General features: G+C 47.4%; 1 protein-coding gene across 4 annotated transcripts in view; it reads left to right on the top strand.

Annotated features, from left to right (window-relative positions):
- Positions 1-16,908, top strand: part of elmo1 (engulfment and cell motility 1 (ced-12 homolog, C. elegans)) — an 85,091-nt gene extending 68,183 nt beyond the window's left edge. For all 4 annotated transcript variants that reach the window (XM_030346324.1, XM_030346323.1, XM_030346325.1 and 1 more), the window contains 6 exons: positions 7,074-7,237; positions 9,324-9,436; positions 12,803-12,910; positions 13,344-13,426; positions 14,516-14,593; positions 15,416-16,908. In XM_030346324.1, the coding sequence (XP_030202184.1) occupies positions 7,074-7,237; positions 9,324-9,436; positions 12,803-12,910; positions 13,344-13,426; positions 14,516-14,593; positions 15,416-15,616 (747 nt within the window). In that variant the 3' untranslated portion in view covers positions 15,617-16,908. The remainder of the gene's footprint in view (positions 1-7,073; positions 7,238-9,323; positions 9,437-12,802; positions 12,911-13,343; positions 13,427-14,515; positions 14,594-15,415) is intronic.
- Positions 16,909-19,388: the final 2,480 nt, after the last annotated feature.

Raw genomic sequence — 19,388 nt, 5'->3', positions numbered from 1 at the left:
CACCATTGTGAGATCCAGCCCCGGGTGTATTCAAGGCCACTTATCTGCTCTCTAGTGCAGAAGGGAGCGTTTTTGCTGTCATTAAGGTTGCTTTGGTTCAGAGGAAGTCATTCGTTTCCTCCAATAGATTCCTGTCTCTGTCCTTCATCTTATGGCAGTAGCAGGGGGATGTGCCACACATGCATGATTCACGACATACCACCATGGCTCCAATAAATAAGTCACCACATCTCCATAGAAAACATGACAAGAAATGGCTGATGAATAGGCTGAGAGCGGTGCCCGAAAGGAGAGGTGGTAGGGGAGGGAATGCCGCACACGTCACATGACCACCATCGCTGGGGCTGCTGTTGTCAAGCAGTGGGGGAGGGGGGGGCACAAGGCGAGCATCTGTGTATAAGTCAAATCTGATAAAAACTGCCCCTCACACCGTCCCTCCCTTCCTTTTCATCGTCATCTTCATCGCATGCCACTCACCTCTTTCCCTCTTTCTCTCTCTCCCTCTCTCTCCCCCTTTCTCTCTCTCCCTCTCTCTCCCCCATTCTCTCTCCCTCCAACTCTCATTCTCCCCGTGGCTAGCTGTGTTTCCCCCGGCTTTGTCTTTTACCTCTCCACTGTCTATTTTTACACTCTCACTGTTTTCCCTCCCTCCATCCCTCTTTACCTTTCTCATTTTCTGTTGTTCAGTTCAGACAGGGCTATTTATATCCCTCCCACTCCATCAAATACCATGGCTTTACCCTTTTTGGTTTGTAGTTGTTTGCATTCAAATCCTCTCTCTCTCCTCTCTCTCTCGTTCTCTTTGACACATGTCTGTTCCTTGGGCCCAAATACATATCTACTTATTTGTTAAAGATGGGTGAATGTTTGCATCTCCCTGACGGATTCATTTATTCTCACACATACACACACATTCACACACCCTGCGTGAATGAGAAGCCTGCTTGCGTGGATTGGGACACTAAATGTAGCAGTCCGAAGTACATGTGGGTATCGGGTGTGTGTGTTTGCCTGCATGCGTGCTTGCGAGCAAGCGAGTGATTCACTGCTGATATAACCAGGAGTATTGCCTGCCTGTTGGCGATATTTCATGCGCCATCCTGTTTCTGTGTTTTTATTTTTACGGATGTAATCCTAAATGGATTAGCCATTCCTAAACTCTGTTCACGTAAAGACCCGATCTGAGAGGGAGGGTATGACGATACAGAGAGTGTGTGTGCTGTACAGGCGGAGGATAAACCGTGGGAGAAAGACTGTAGACACAAAGTGACAAACATGCTTGCCATTATAATAACTCTTCCCTCCGTATGTCATTGCCACAGCGATGTCCAGGCCAGACCGGGAGCTCTGGTCACGGTCCGAACCAGAACCCTATCCTCTGCTTTTGCGGTCTCTTCTTTTCAGGGCCACAATACAAAGTTGTCACTATGACAGCGCCATAGTACGCTAAAGTAATTGGGTAATAACGCTTGCATTACGTAATGCAACCAAACCAAGCTAGGGTGTGATGTTTCAACCAATAGGAAACGAGGGAAGCATGCAGGACATTCATATGCACAGTAAAGTCAAGTCCATTTTATTGCGTAGCCGTTCACCACAGGTATAGTCCTTAAAGGCTTTACAGGCCATACTTAATGAAGACCCCTTAACCTGAGTCCTAAAAATGGACCGTCTTCTTCTAATGATCAATATCACTTTCCCAGTTTTACATAAAATAACACTGCACACAGTAAAATCAAAACCTAAATGTAAAACCGCTCTCGCTCTCACTCTCTCGCACGCACTTACTCTCGCTCTCTCTCTCTCGTCCACCTCCCCAACATTGTTTCACATGAAATGGCTAGCGGGCCATGTTTGAAAGGGCTGATATTAATTGAAGGGAGGATGGTGGCGGCTGGAGGAAGAGAACATGTCATTACGGTTTCAATAGCAAGGAGAATGGATTTCCTTTATTCTCTTGGTCTGACCCTTATTAAGGAATGGCACCCTCACTCCAAGTGTGGGTGTGCGTGTGTATATGTGTGATGGTTCCATACTTGCTAGGACATGTGTACAATATGCTTCACTTGAAGTTTGGGTGTTTGTGTGCATGTGTAGGCACATCCTGTGTGTGGTTAGTCTGTGCCCCTATCCCGTGTCTGTGTGTGTGTGTATGTGTGTGTGTGCCTGTGCGCGCGCAGACAGCGTTCTTCTGGGTCGTAACTGGGCCATAAATCCGGGACCAGTCTCTGGGTGGACAGTGCCATCATCAGCATGTGAGATTGGCTTTTTGATTGCCTCCAAGGAGTGGCGGTGAAGTCATTATTCTGCCATTATCGCCTGATTATTGGTCCAGCAATAAGTGCCATTCTCCAGATGCACCCACAGCAAGGCCACCCGGGGACGGAGGTGGAGGGGGGCGAGGTTGGCCGGTACATAATGCCATTAGGGCTCTCTTGGGTACACAGAGCTACGATGGGAACCACTCACCCACTGGGTGGCAGGTGGTGGCCGGGTCATTTCTCACTGATCCCATGATCAATGTGGGGGGTAGGGGGGGGTGGGTAATGGGGCATTGAGAGTCGTTTCCAATGGAAGAGGACCTTCCCTGTCAAAGTGAGAGGGAATGATTTTTGGCCAGGTATTTGGAATGAGCCATCTGTGTTTTTATTATTGGCACATCTAAGAGGTTTTGGTATTGCTTAATTAACCAGTGGGACAGAAGCACATTGGATCACCTTTTTTTGGGGTTGTTTCAAACTGCAGACGTATACATATATGTAAATATATATATACACAACAATCTCTGAAAAGATATTTACAAAAAATAAGTAAGAAATCCATGAACTCAACCTTAAGAGCCCCCCCCCCCCCGGGACCCACCACCATGCCAGTGCTTTAATTCCTGATGTCGCCGGCCCCGGGCACATTAGTCTTCGGCTGCCTGTAAATCTCCTTCCAGAGAAGATCTGAGAGAGTGCTGGCAGGATGGCGCCAATGAATTATGAATCGACACCTCTGAGGAAAGAGAGATCAATTATGTTTCAGGGAGGAGGGACGAGGAGAAGAAGAAGGAGGCAGGTGTTTTTCCTCAAGGTCGCCTGTTTCATCAGCTACACTGTGGAGCGGAGGAAGTGATGGCGGCAGCTGTGATGTGAGATTTGTGCTTGGCTTGAAGGGCTTCCCCCCCCCCCGTCATACTCCAGACATGGAGCGGTTCCGCAGGAACGTGTTATTCTTCGCACACGCCGCAGGAGAGACTCTCATCTCCTACCGAGTCTGCAATGGCCGGGGGGTTGTGTCTACAATCCCTTCCTACCACCACAAATTAAACCGACCCACAGAAATGACCTACACCTGAGCTATCGCCAGACACAACCGAGGGGAAAGCTGAGCTAGAAAAGTCATTATGACCCTCCCCTCCGCCCTCCCCTGTTGAGAAGGGACTGGTTGTTCCTATTAGATGTGATGAATATTCACCGTGTTAATTAGCGTGAGTGCAGCCGGATGGGCCAGCGCCGATTGTTTTTCCTGCCCGAGTCTAGGGGGGGCATCGAGTCCTGCCCAGAGGGGAGGACGTTGCGTGAGGACCACAGGACGCAGGTCTGTGTCACCAACTCTGGAGCTTTACTGCAAGTGCAACAAAAGCCGGGTGATTTAAACCGCATCCAAACCGCTGAACTATGTGAGCCGCTTTAGGATGTCGTAGAATACAGTCACGATAAAACTTCCCGGGACAGGAGAGAAAGGGTGGTTACAAGACCACAAATGTCCAGTGAAGAGCAAGGGATTTAGTGGACATGCCAATATGTGAATGGCCTTTCCAGTACCGGGTTCCTGGAGATGAGCCCAACAGGGCCAGGTTTTGTGCCGGTGGTATATGGCGTGTTTGTCCGGTGCAACAGTAGCTCTGGAGGGCTACTGGCAACAGAAAGGTTGTTGGATCAATCCCGGGGTTCTGCTCATTCAGGCGGACAAGTGTCCCAAATGCAAGACACTGAAGTCATACATTTAGATTTGTGGTAACGTTGGTAACCATGGTAACGTTGATAATCTGGATCAACGCCTGCCGAGTACCAAGTACCAATACTACTACCATAGCCTAGTACCAAGTACCAATACTACTACCATAGCCTAGTACCAAGTACCAATACTACTACCATAGCCTAGTACCAAGTACCAATACCTACTACCATAGCCTAGTACCAAGTACCAATACCTACTACCATAGCCTAGTACCAAGTACCAATACTACTACCATAGCCTAGTACCAAGTACCAATACTACTACCATAGCCTAGTACCAAGTCTACTACCATAGCCTAGTATCAAGTACCAATACTACTACCATAGCCTAGTACCAAGTACCAATACCTACTACCATAGCCTAGTACCAAGTACCAATACTACTACCATAGCCTAGTACCAAGTACCAATACTACTACCATAGCCTAGTACCAAGTACCAATACTACTACCATAGCCTAGTACCAAGTACCAATACCTACTTCCATAGCCTAGTACCAAGTACCAATACCTACTACCTTAGCCTAGTACCAAGTACCAATACCTACTACCATAGCCTAGTACCAAGTACCAATACCTACTTCCATAGCCTAGTACAAGCAGAGTTGTATTCATCTGCACTTAGTACTTATATGAATTGCCTCGAACTGTTCAAACTAAACTCCAAATGCGGTTTATTTTGGAGTTTGTACTGATGTGTTTTCTCCCATAACCTGCATGCGAGTCCTGGGATTGGATGCCAGCAGTCAAAGTATTAGACTGAAGTCTCAGCGATGGGTTCAAACCGTTCTGTGGCCCTCGTGGCGTAGTGCTGCCTTCCCATGTAATGACTCTCGCATCAGCGCTCCGGGATAATCCCCTTGTGTGAGGCCTGGCACTCTCTTAAGGTTTTTATCCCTTTCTCCTTTCTGCCGGCTGGCTCGTTTATGTACAATCCTGTCATCTTATACGACACGAGCAAAATCAAAACTCTAATCTTCTTATAGATCCAAGGGTTGGTGATTAAATGCTTGAATCCGACTCTTGCGATAACATTGTTCCACAAATTGGCTCTTTGCATTTTTATGAGGATGCTGCCGTTGTGCTTAAAAAGCGTCTCGTATGGCGTCTTATTTAACGGCCTCGGATCCAGACGAACGACATGCAAAGATAATTCTAGCAGAAAATCGGCTTTGAACCGAATCTATGGAGCTTCCACCCTCCCACGCAATATCGCCCATCCATGCACATGGACGCAATATCAACACATAAACGTACAGCTAATCCAACATAAACCGCGCTGGTCACACCAGTGTGACCAGTGCAGCTTACAGTGCATCGACAAGGATGACGTGAACCGCAGGGGGCCATTCCCCCCACGGCGGACGGAGCCATTACACAATAACAACAACAAACGACATGACAACAAATGACATGGTCGGGCTCCCCGCGCTGACGATTACCTCTCCTGGTCTGTGAGATGTGAGCGCTGGTCTCTGATTGGATGAACCCACTGCTGTGGCTTCCCCCCTTGTCCCTGCCCCCTGCGGGTGTTTAGCTAACAAGGATGATCCCCCCCCCCCCCCCCCCCCCCCCTAATCAGTGCTGCCTGTCACTTCCACTGCTGCGCAACAAGCTACGCTATGTGCGCTTACTCGGAGAGCGCCGGCTAATGGTGCTTTGGTTCCAAACTCCAGAGAGACCTCCATCCTCTAGCTACCTATCATAGAGAGGCTATCTGGATGGGTGTTTGTTTGTTGTGTCCTATATTCTATTTTGTCTTGGTGTGATCTCTTGAAGTTGGCTGAATTAGTGGGAGGGGTTTCTACACCTTTTAGTTTTTTGTGCGTTGCGTGTGGACCCGAGGAAGACAAGCTAGCTGCAGCGATCTCAGCTAACCCTTTCATAAATTATAAACACTTCCACTCTAATTGAATTCCCTTCTATATTTATCTTTAATTTACTTTTTTATTCTTGTGTTGTGTATGTGCGTCTACGGTTTTAGTTGTGTAATGGCGGTTTGAAGAAAACATTTCAGAAAAGGTGTGATATTTATTTGATTGGCTAATGGGGTGAGCGCAGAGCGCAGAGCAGATCCGCTGGCTCCTCCAGCTCTCATTAGTCGTGAAGAGATGAATCCTTTTGTTACCGCTCGGTATCTCTGGCTTCCTCCCACAGCCCCTCAGCCTCCATTAATAATAACTTTAATATTAATCATGGCTTGTGTTTACAGTAGTGCTTTTCAAGATACCCAAAGCGTTTAAAATCTTGACAAGAAAATATATTTTCTGTGTTGGGACAGCTAGAGTCAGACCATTCATCTCAATTTCCAAATCCTCACTCGTGACATCACGATGATGAGTGTCTCCGGTGTTTGGAAGCAAAAGGCCCAGACCTAAAAACAAAAGGCCAGGTTTGGTTTTATCATCAGTGTTGGAGTTCTTCACCGTTATAAAGATATCCAGAAGAACGTAGTTTGTTTCAGTAGCTCTTATGTGTCGTGGGGGAGGGCATTATCGTGTAACTTAACGCTATCCATTGCTACAACGTCAAGCTAATTGGAGCGATGTGTATACAGTGTATACACATCGCTCCAATTAGCCTTAGCTTTATAGTGTATACTATACACGGTGATCAGATGGCCGACTCCTCTCACTGCCCTCCAGTCACGCGTGACGCTGGGCTTTGCGGTTGACTGGCCACTGTTCGTTGTACATCTAGCTCTGGGTGTGGGTGAAGTCTCTAGCGTGGGTTACTGGCCCTAGCTCAGAGGGAGAGGGACTGCATTCATCCACCACCTGGGGATACACTGGAGTCATTAACGCTATGTTTATTTATTTAATTTAAAGCGGATTTAGCTTCAGATTTAGATTTCCTTTTTTTGTATTGTTAATTCTTTTGTTTAATTGTTTCATTATAAATTATTATTTGAGTCATGTCAACGATCTTCCACATTTACCTTCTTATTCGATTGAATACATTTTTTTCAAAAGAGTTGCTAAACTAAACTAAAGGCTCCCTACGATTGTGTCTTTTGGTAGTGCGCTGTTGTGTCTCAACGTGGTCTCTGTGTGTGTGTTTGTGTGCGCAGGTAATGCAGGTGGTGCGGGAGCAGATCATGCGAACACTCACGCACAAGCCTAACTCCCTGGACCAGTTCAAGAGTCGCCTTCAGAACATGAGCTACACTGAGATCCTGAAGATACGTCAGTCAGAGAGGATGAACCAGGAGGACTTCCAGTCCCGCCCCATCGTGTGAGTATCCACCAATCGGTAGGCTGAAGCCCCGATGACACGTTTGTTCTTTTGTTTAGCCCCCTTGACGCAAAGTGTTCATTGAGATGATAAACAAGGAGAGCACTCAGGATACTCAGTAGATCCTTGAGCAAAATTCCAAAACCGCTATCTAATCCTCAATGACACGTATAATCACTTCAAGCCCCTTTCCCTTAGTTGTGAAATGTCAAAATAGTGAATGACGCATTCGAATACAACATAATTGGTGAATTGCGATTACTTACTGGAGAGATTTGCTGAGGATTACGACAGAGTACCTTCTGATGTTATCCATTGAGATTATGGGCTGTTGAGCATCGCCATGAGAGCATCGCCATGAGAGACGCAACATTAAAAAAAAATCTGTTGCTGAAACCTAAGATTACAATTACAATTAGGGCATTTAGCAGACGCTTTTATCCAAAGCGACTTACACCGGTTAATACACACATTGACACACCGACGGCAGAGTAAACCATGCAAGGCGACAGCCAGCTCGTCAGGAGCAGTTAGGGTTAAGTGTCTTGCTCAGGGACACATCAACACTCAGCTAGGAGGAGCTGGGGATTGAACTAGCAACCTCGGTTACAAGGCAACTGCTCCACCTCCTGAGCTAAGCCGACCCTAAGATATCACCCTACTCACACAACAGCCTCATACATGTTTTCTAAATGTCTGAATGTAAAACGTGATTCGTCCGCTCCAGGGTCTGGTTGGCTGCTGTTGAATTAACAAAAATACATTGTTCCATTCATGTGACCGATGGCCGCCATTTGCCCAGGCACAGGAAGCACTGTTTAGTGATGGAGAACTCCAATTAAAATGTGATCTTCAGCCAATGGGGAGTCAATCCTGCATTAATGATATCTTGTTCATTAGCCCAAGCAGAGGTCGTCTTGCAATATTTCATTTGTGGATGTTCATCATGGATACAAGAAAAGCCTGTTTGAGTACATGGTTTTGTGACTCACTTCAGTTGGAGCTAGCAGGCTTATATGGAAATATTTATTTTAGCCTGGTCAATCATGATCAATGCCAAGACAAGAATTGATAGAGAATATTAGATGCCATTCGTCAGTTTAGATAGCTAATCATTTGGACAGTTGCTGCATCCAATTTAGAGTATTGGATTACCCCCAGCTTTAACGACTGTCTATTTACGAGGCGTAACTTGAGTGCAACGGGGACTTAGCGGCATAGTGACTTTACTTTTGCTCCAGTTTTCATAGCCTCACATAACAACCTTGAATATACGGAGCATGTAATCAAACACTCACCGTAGATCCACTGAGTAATGCTAAGGAGTTATCATCTTTTTTATCACATGGTAACTTTTAATGAAGTCCACCAAAAACAGAAACGTGCCCGGATGAGGCTCATAAATCCATTATGAAATGAGCCACAAATCAGCATTTATGATGCTTCAAATGTATTCTAAGCCAATTTTCTAAATGCTGTGCAACAGACATTCCGGTGCCTCCTAATTCAATCGGTCAGTTTGCTCTCCAGTGTCCTCAGTGAAGAGGATTACTCTCCCACTAAACCACTGGGCCTAATGCAGCCCCACTCTTTAGACCCCCCCGGGGGGAGGGAGGGAGGGAGGGAGGGAGGGAGGGAGGGAGAGAGAGAGAGAGAGAGAGAGAGAGAGAGAGAGAGAGAGAGAGAGAGAGAGAGAGAGAGAGAGAGAGAGAGAGAGAGAGAGAGAGAGAGAGAGAGAGAGAGAGAGAGAGAGAGAGAGAGAGAGAGAGAGAGAGAGAGAGAGAGAGAGAGAGAGAGAGAGAGAGAGAGAGAGAGAGAGAGAGCACGGGGATGCTACATTTGAGACATTGATGTACACGCTAAACGTAATCGACACATTAAGGGTGTATGCAGACAGTTTGTGTGTTTAAATATATGCACTCACCCACATCCCAGATCCAATCTAAGGGCAGGGGTATCAAAGTATCGATCAGCTGCATCCTCATGTGCTGGCTGCCCATCTTCACACCTGATGTGTCTGAGAGGAGAGGACTGCCACACCTGGTTAGATAGACGTATTAACTGAGTGTGTGTGTATGTGTTCCAGAGAGCTGAGGGAGAAGATCCAGCCTGAGATCATGGAGCTGATCAAACAGCAGAGGCTCAACAGGCTGTGTGAGGGCACCTGCTTCAAGAAGACCAACAACCGCAGGAAGCCAGGTTGGGACACATCTACACACACCCTACACACACGCACACATACACACTCACTCTAACATACACACACACGCACACATACACACACACTCTAACATACTCACACACACACATGCACATGCACGCACACACGCACACACACACACACACACACACACACACACACACACACACACACACACACACACATGCACTTGCCCCTACAACCAAACACATACATGGTCTCTCTCCGTTACACACCCACCCACCCAAAACTACCCCCAAACACACCGAACACACACATACACACTCTCAAACACACGAACAAGCAAACATACACACCCTCTCACAAACCGTAACCTGCGTATCACCATACGTCCTTCTCGGTGTACCACCCTCCCACCGTTGACTGACGTGATTGTATATTTCTGTAGTGGTGTGCATGGTGCTCTGAACCCCGACGTGTTCACTCCAGCTCCATCAGAGCCCAGCCCCTCCACACCCATCCTGTAACCTGGATCCGGCTGCTCTTCCAATCTCGACCTGCACACTAAGGCCACGTTCACATCTAGCGTTTTTTAAGAGGAGGTTGGAGGTTTTTAAGAGGAGAAACGATAGGTCGCGGTTTGAGGCACCTTTTTCTGGGTGCTGTCTTTTTTGTGCTAAAACTGAGCCAGACATCCTCAAACGCGCCGTCGGTACGGCAGCGTATTCACTGAGGAACACGTTAGGTGTACGGAGAGCCACACAGGAACTCGAATTCTGCTCAGTCACACACATCCCAAAATCCACTGTTTGAAGACGTTCCCCTTCTCAGTGGATCCCCTCAGTGGAGGGGGGCAATGCCAGAGGGCTACACATGGGTCCACGTCATGGACTCTTCGTCACACCCCTCCCCTGTCCTCTTTCTGTTTTTATACTTTATCTCAGACATCGAGGGGTAGTTTCATGTGCCAGAGGTATTATGGGGTGGCTCTAGAGTCAAGGTGACTGTAGATATTCTCTCTTTCCTTCACCTCAATCTCTTTTTAACATCCATTATTTTCGGATCCAAACGGCTCTGTTCATACAGTAATAACACCGTTTTGTCATCGAGGCAACTTTATTCTTAACGATTGATAAATATGCTTAAGAGACTTGAACTGTAATCAGAAGCATCCTATCTACTGATTAAATCAGTATTTTAGCAGATTGAGCAGATCTGGAGGGAATCCTAAGGCCCAACGCGGGGGTGTTGGGGGCCGTGGTTTCTCCCACCCTGAAGGCATTGCATTGACCTGGTGGACTGGGCGTACATCGGTGGTTTGGGAATCATGCTATTAAGCAGAGGAGCGTCGTAAACTGAATCTCCTACTGCCTTTATTATGCTTTATTATGCTATTTATTGTGGTAATTACTTTTAGTGGTCCTAGTTATAGAAATTGCAAACCATACACAGAGGCTAAACACACACACACACACACACACACACACACACACACACACACACACACACACACACACACACACACACACACACACACAGGTTCAACATTCCAGATAAAACCCGATGTTCCTGGTTTGTTTCGACCCAGTAGAGACTGATCATTCGTCCCGTGGGAATCCCGTGGCTTTTGAAGATACACTTTAGCATAATGAACACACCGGGGGTAACTCGTAACTATTCAGCCGTCTTTGAGCTCCCAAATCCCGCCCAGAAGACATAGTAATAATGAATATAACAAATTACAATTGTTAGAAGTTTCTGCGCATGTGTTTGCGTGCATAATGTCTGCCTCTGAGGCGCTCTCTCCCTCCCTGGTATTCCACAGTGCCTCTTCAAGCCGTTTAAACACACCGCCCGCTCTAGGCTCTCAAAGTACAGGGCTTAGATACGAGGGATAACACACCTTTTAGTATAAAGTGGAAGTGTAGATGAGCCCTCTTTGGGACGGATCTTATGGATCAGGCCTTTTATCACGGGGATAGGATGCAGCAGGGTGGGGCAAACTGTCCTTTGTGCTACTGTAGGGACTGCTGACTCGGGAGTACAAAGCTTGACTGAAATGCAGCAGATATATCAGATGAAGCCCCCACACACACACACACTCCTTCAGTCTCTCTACTGCTACGCCACTCACTCACACACACACACACACACACACACACACACACACACACACACACACACACACACACACACACACACACACACCCTTGATGCTGATTTTGCACACCTTCACACCTTCACCCCCCCCAACCATCAAATATTCATCGGGCCTGCAATTCATTGAAAATCGCTCCCCTCCTCTCATCTCCCCTCCTTCATCCCTTTTTGTCCAAGGAGTGGATATGATAAATATACTGTGGGGGGCTATTTCCACGAGACCGGCTCTACATGGAAGGCTCTGGTGACAGGTACTCGTTGCACAAGCCCAGCTGTTGGAAATTCAAAAAGCGACAAAACAATATCTAGTGCTTCTGATTTATATTTTATATATATACGCGTGGCTGTCATCGGGGAGCGGCATCAAGTTAATACCTCTCGACACACACACGCGTTCCCACTGTGTCACAAAAACACACACACACACACACACACACACACACACACACACACACACACACACACACACACTTTGCTACCTGTGTGTGCATGGCAGCCGTCTGTGGATGAAACTGAGCCATCTGGAGATGTCATGCTTGTCTTTACTTCTTCTTCTATTCAGGGTTTCTGCACCTGCTCCCTATGGACACGCGCCTGCAGTACCTTGCTCTGTGTGTGTGTGTGTGTGTGTGTGTGTGTGTGTGTGTGTGTGTGTGTGTGTGTGTGTGTGTGTGTGTGTGTGTGTGTGTGTGTGTGTGTGTGTGTGTGTGTGTGTGTGTGTGTGTGTGTGCGGGGGAGGTGTGCTTGTGGCGCATGCCTTAACCGCCTTGTCTCTTCCTTGTGTCGCACATACCAAGTTAACCAGCCCAACGAGGGAAGCAAACACAAACCAGCCGAACTTAATAAGATGCAAGGCATTAATTCCGGCTCAGAAGATTTGATTTCTAGTTCAATTTTTTTGGTGTATTTTACTTTGTTGGGCCTTTACTTTGAAATATCGCCCTTTTGAAATGACCATTAAAATGATTGAGGACAGCTCCGGCTTGTTTCACTATCGAGAGTCGGTCCTCGGGCCACACTGGGGGTCCGCGGGGGGCTGCTGCCCATCGATCCATCACCCGGATGACCTTTACTCACCTGTACCTCGTTACTTGTTAGCCCACAGGAAGGATGTCATGCATGACAGCTATTGACATATTTTATTCTCTCTCTGTCTCTGTGTGTCTGTGTGTCTGTCTGTCTGTCTGTCTGTCTGTCTGTCTGTCTGTCTGTCTGTCTGTCTGTCTCCCTCGCTCTCGCTCCAGATAAGTATTGGTACTGCCGACTGTCTCCGAACCATAAAGTCCTCCACTATGGTGATCTGGAGGAGAGCCCCCAGGGCGAGGTGCCGTTCGACTCTCTACAGGACAAACGTAAGAACCGGCTCCCTCCTCTGGGTTTATTAGAGCCAGCGGACACAGCCAACCCTTCAGCTTCACAGTGTTACTTCAAGGTGTCGTCTGTGAATGGGTTTCTACACGGCCACGTTTATGTGTAGTTTACATGTATACATATCTACATCAACTCTTATCCTCTGTGCAGTACATGCAGAACAAACTTTGCTTGTAAACATCCGGGCTCTGCAGTTCAGAGCGAGCGCTTGAGAGAACATTTGAAGTAATGAACAAATGATGGAAAAAAATAGAATACAGCTGTCGGCATGGCAGGGCTGCTCAGGGTTTATCTGATGTTTGACGTTTCTAGGTTGGATTTGAATGTTTATTGTGAGGTTAATTGAGCTGCTGCTGCTGTATGGCTGCTATTGTTGTTGTTGTTGTTATCAAAAGCTGTGCTTCTCCCCCGCAGTGCCTGTGGTCGAAATGAAAGCTGTCGTCACGGGCAAAGACTGCCCTCACATGAAGGAAAAAGGAGCACTGAAGCAGAGCAAGGTGTGTGTCTGTCTGTCTATTCGTCAGTTTGTCTGCCTGTCTCTCTGCCCATTCGTCTGTGTGTGTGTGTGTGTGGGTGGGTGGGTGGGTGGGGGTGTGTGTGTGTGTGTGTGTGTGTGTGTGTGTGTGTGTGTGTGTGTGTGTGTGTGTGTGTGTGTGTGTGTGTGTGTGTGTGTGTGTGTGTGTGTGTGTGTGTGTGTGTGTGTGTGTGAGGGCTTATTCAGAGGGGAGGCTCGTGCGGGAGCCTTGCATAATATCCAGTGGCCTTACTTAGCTTTGGCTTCAGAATGCCTGGCGAGTCACGACACCGGGGCCAGAGCGAGCTCAGAGCTCAGAGTCAGGACCCCGGGGCCAGAGAGAGCTCACAGCTCAGAGCTCTAACCTGCATCCTGCTCATTGATGACATACTCCCTACGACTAAGTAGGGAAATGGTGCATCTTGGGAGCTTTCTCGTCAGATCACCGGCAGCCACTGATTGGTGGATCGTATTTAGACCCCTTGTTTGTTTGAGTTTGTTTTCACGGCATACACAAGGCTGGGTCGCATGTATGCCGTGATAGGAGTGATAGAAGGGAGGGATATAAATAGAAAGATTGAGATAGAGATGTACAAATAAATAGAGGGAAACTGTTTGTCATTTTTTCTTTGTACGGTTTGAGTATTAGTTCTGTGTGTGTGAAATTGAAGTAGTGTGCACGGCGCTGATCTGAGGAGAAAATAAATACACAAAATGTCAAGAGTTCAAGTGATGCATTTGTTTACTCTAAATAAAACATTTGATAACCCAGGACTCGAGTCCTTCTACCGTTCAGACCGTCCCAGGCCCCTCTCTCAGCCTCTGAGCTCTCTTCCTGTGAGTCAAAGGAAGGCACTATTTGCTCACACCAATACAGAGAAGAGTAGATGTGGCTAGACGTCTCACTTTGTTTTTCCGTTGACCAAACACAAACGCAAACACATCTGTTCTCCATACAACCGAACCTACTGTCTCCACGTTCACCAACTCCTGTGTCTTTGGTTCTGTATTTAATCCTCTTATTCAATCTTGCCCTCTCGGTCTCACTGTCTCTGTCTCTCTTTCCCTCCAGGAGTGGTTGGAGTTAGCCTTCTCTGTCCTCTATGAGTCAGACGAGTATTTGAACTTCATGGCTCCAGACAAGCATGAGGTAAGAACACAAGTAGCCACCTTAGTAGCAATGAACAATGAACACCCGAGATTAAAGAATCGTATTCCCGTAGCATTTGTCATTGATTAACATAACGCCAACGCTTTTATCAAAAGTGACTGAGAACATTCAAAGGATATAATCGAAATAAAAACATTGTGCAAGTCTCTCACAAAACAGCTGGACAAAATGCAGAACCGGTCTCGGGGTTTCCATAGTGCATGATGGTTGAACCTCAGAGATGCAGAAATGTTAAATCGTAACAAAGTGTGTTCTAAATCCAGCAGAGCTAAAAACAACATGCCGCTCATTAAAGGGACACGCCGAGATGTCTGCATTCAGACCAGTTCCATGGGTTAGCATTACTTTCCAAAGATTTCCAATGCGCTCCAAAGAGTTGCTTTTTCAAAACGAGTGCCATCAACGACGCATGATTGTAGTCTGCCTCCAAGCACACAGATGATTCAGCCTTATCTTTGGCCTTGTGGTTAGTGCTGGCTGCTGCTGGCTGAGGGTTCTGCACGGAGGGAATCCCGTCAGCTGCACACCACAGATAGACTGAGAGCCTCGGTGCCCAAAGTGGTGCCAGAGGATCTGTGTGTTTGTAGATACCAATATCTCTGCGTATCGCTGTGATGCAGTCGGCTCATCCAAGTGATAACAATGTGTAGAAAGATAGAAGTAGGTTTATTCTAAAGAGAAGGGTGAAGACACTGATTGTAACAATGCTCTGTAATTCTGCGGCTGCGGCAGTTCCCCATCTGAGGATTGCTAAGGTTGATCTGGTTCTAAACCCTCTCATCCTCTCCCCCCCTGACCCAGTACTGCGTGTGGACGGACGGTCTGAACGCCCTGCTGGGCAAGGAGATGACCAGCGAATACACCAAGGCCGACATGGACACCCTGCTCTCCATGGAGATGAAGCTCCGCCTCCTGGACCTGGAGAACATCCAGATCCCCGAGGCCCCGCCCCCCATTCCCAAAGAGCCTAGCAACTATGACTTTGTTTATGACTGTAACTAAGTACACGCCCCGCCCCTCCCTCCCTCCCTCCCTCCCTCCCTCCCTCCCTCCCTCCCTCCTCTCTAGTCCAACACCTGCTGTACTGGACCCGTCCACTTTGTGTCAAACTACAACAAACGCAGACGAAGGAAAAGAAGATAACGTGAATAAAAAGAAAAAAAGAATCATGTATAGACAAACTGTGATCGAAAAAAAAAACAACAACAAAGAAGTATTGGACTTTTTATCCCTTTGCTTTTTCTTTTGCTAGAATTTTAGAAAGAAATGTGGTCTTTGGCTCCAGTGGGGGTCTCTCTCTCTCTGGTGCCCGTGGAGCAGGGGTCTTTTTTGCAGGGCTCCCCGGATACTGTCGAAGTGGGGGCTCGGAGGGATGTGTCCGTCCGGCCCCGCCCGCTGGTCCTCCAGCCCCGCTTTCCTCTTCTTCTACACTCTTTAACGAGCGTGAACTCTGAAACTCACTCGCCTCCTCAAAGGAATACCTGCTGTCGCGTGCTTGGAAGGCAATGGCACCGTGGGCAGAAGCCTCTACGATGCGTTCATGTGGATCAAGCTGGTCGTACTGTTATCTTGTTCTTATTTTGAATGTGGAATCATTTATTTGGTTTTTCTCATGCTGTGCTGAGTTGCGAGGGTGGCTCGATATCAGGGGTTCATCCCTAAACGGGTGAACTAGTTCGTATTGGAGGGTTTGAAGGATTCCCATCGTTCCACCTTTCTTTTCCTCGTAGTTGCAGCAGCAGACAAAGAACGCCCTCCAAGATAGGAGATCATTGCTAGGCGTGTTCATTGTTTACTTCTGTTGTTCTCCTACTCTGGCCATAATCCACGCATACTGAAGACTGTTACAACCAGTGCATTTGGACTCTGTTACCACAGGAAGACTCTCTCTGGAGTCCGGTGTTATTCATGTGGTTAGCACACGGCTATGTTTCTACCATGTTGTGCTCACTATAAACGCACAACTGTACAAAGAGAAATGCACCACAGACCCTGAAAGGAACACATATACATGTACTCTCTCCATCGCTTAGTTTCTCCTCTCTCTCTCTCTTGTTGAAATGACTGCTGTATACTCCATTCTCAAGCAATATCTCACCCTGTTAGTGATTAGTTTCCTCTCTGTCCGGTAGCTGATGGTGATTCAGCAGATCTTCTACCGTGTCGACGGTGTTATAAGATGACGTGGTTTGATAAAGGGAAGCTGTCCCAGCTATTTGTTTTTCTTTTTTTATTTAAAACAGATCAAGGCCGTGGCTTAGACTTGGCATATTTTTTGTATGATTGATATGTTTCTCCTTCCTATTTAATACTGTCTTTATGTTTTTACCCCCCCCCCCCCCCCCCCCCCCGACCCAAAACTGCTGTTTACATTAAAAATTGAAGAACTGAAAGCGTTTGGTTGCCTTTCTCTCCTACCTAAAAGGCGAAAATTAGAACATTTGAACGCTGTCCACTACACCATGAAAATCCCTGACTAACCATTCATTTGATGTAAAACGTTATCAAATCCCATATGCATCGATCTTTACATTCATTGGCATCTTCATCTAATGTTAAATCTACTTGCACATCAATCCAATATGCATTCGAATGAAACTTCCCATCTTTAGCCACTCAAGCAGAGTGGTCTATAAATAGGTCTGGCGTGTGTACCGGCGGGAGAGACGCTCACACACCCGCTGGACCCATGTGTCTCAGGACATTTATCACCCAGAGCACCAGCCACGATGGCAGCCCTGTTGGCACACAGCCTCCCCCTCTTCTATCATAAACCCTGGCGCGTGGGCGGATCCCCGCGCCGCTCATCGTGTCTGATGGCTCTATCTGACAGCCGTGCAGCCAGCCAGGCGAAGCCCCACTGAGCAACGAAAGCGCCTCGCAATACGACATCCTCGTCCTCTGATGAACGCCTGACGATTCCCCGTGGTCGCCAAGGAGACGGTTCGTCAAAACGGCACGACGCCGACATCTGTCACGCTGCCACTATCCCGAGTGAAAACTCCGAACTAGCTGCGTTAAGCGCTCGCTCCCTTGCGTTCCTTGCGATGAGATTCACAGCTGAGTTATCTAACTCTTTCTTGCTCCAACATATATAGGCAGATGGCACGCGGCATGCTTGAGCAGCTGTTGCACACCCCGAATGGCTGCACGCGTTCCTGTGATTGGGGGAGGGTTTTAGGGTGAGGGGAGAGACACTGATAAGTGGATTATTTCACTGAAGCTGAGGGCCCGATGAAACCCTGTAAGAGAGTTATTAGCCGGTACGGTTAAAGAGGGGAGCAGGGTGGGACTGGAGGGAGACATTACCGAAGGGAGGGAGGGAAAGATTGAGGGATGGAGAGATGGACAGATGGATGAACAGAGGAGTAGAGAGGGAGGGAAGAAGAGATGGAGAAGGAGGGAATGGTAGTGGAAGGACTTTCCATAAAATGATTGATAAGCACTACAAACCAAATAGGCCTTCTTTGTTTGACGCCCTGATAGATGTTTGTTTGACGCCCTCTACATGAAGACTGACTCTTAACAGTCTTCATGTGGAGGGGGCCAGCACGCCCAGGGTGGGCTCAGCACGCCCAAGCCCCCCCGTCTCCCTCTTCAAAGCGGGACACGCTGATCAAATCCCGTCACAGGGCTGCCGAGTACATCAGAAGGGCTTTGTTTCACAGCTGGCTCTCAGACAGGTTGCCGTGGCGACAACCAAATATAGCCCCACTCCTGACCTTGATCAGCGTCCACTCGGGAGGAAGAGGTCAAGGACCACGGTGGGAGGGAGGGGGTTAATTAATGTGACGCACGCTTCAGAATGAGGACCCTTCTCTGTAGCAAACTTAAGATTAAGTGTACTCAAGCATTAGCCGACTTGACTTAAAAGCACACTGAACATGAAGCACTCTCGACACACAAGTGTGTTTAAAACTACGACGCCTAACATGAAGGTCATTAAACATGAATTAGTCTTGTGTGACAGGACATTTAACACAATAGCTTTGTCATCGGGCTCCTTCCTGTGAATGTTCCCCTGCTTGACGGCCCTGCTCGTCGCTGTAAGGAGAAGACAGATGAGTCTTTGTTCGGGAGACCAGTTCCTCCGGGGGAAAGACAGCCCTGTGAACGTGACGATGAACTCCCAAAGTAGCTCTGGCGCTCTATTCCTGTATCGCACGGTTCATCCGTTGCTGTGAAACCGCAACGATGGATTCTTCCGGAAGCCTCGTGGGTGTGTGGTTATTACTTTGGGTTCAATAGAACGGGGCTTGGTGCGAGAGGGAGCTTGAATGTACCGATGGGCCTGTTTCTTTATCAGCACATTCAGATGTGAAGGAAGAATAGTGCAGAAAGAAATCGGGTTTCAGAGAGGACTTTCATGTCCAGTGTTTTTATTTATTTTTTAAAGGGAAAGCTAGGTTAACCCAAGTACACACTGAAATAGGAATGAGCGAGCAAGGTCCAGGGCCTAGGTGTCTATATTTACCAATGTCGTTTTCAGTGAGGGATGACAGCAAAAGTGCATTAAGTAAAAAAATACTGTCAAGGAAGACATCTCCCAGAAACCAGGGAAGAGAACAGCCCCAGACAGCTGCTGCTGCAATCTAAAGTCAGAGCTTCCACCTCTCAAGGTGTCCTTGTCGTCTTCCCTCTCAAACTTTTGACTCATTTCAAATCTTCTGAAGAGTCAGGCATCAGAGGCAACAAACCTAAAAAAAATAAACTGAAAGAATCCAATTCTACTAGAGGTTTAGAGAAAAAGCCAAAGGTTTCTGTTAACTCCAAG

This window comes from Gadus morhua, chromosome 22, assembly GCF_902167405.1.
Source record: "Gadus morhua chromosome 22, gadMor3.0, whole genome shotgun sequence".
In the NCBI taxonomy this organism is placed as follows: domain Eukaryota; kingdom Metazoa; phylum Chordata; class Actinopteri; order Gadiformes; family Gadidae; genus Gadus; species Gadus morhua.
Note: the sequence above shows the minus strand (reverse complement) of the source record. Positions and strands in the feature narration are given on the sequence as shown.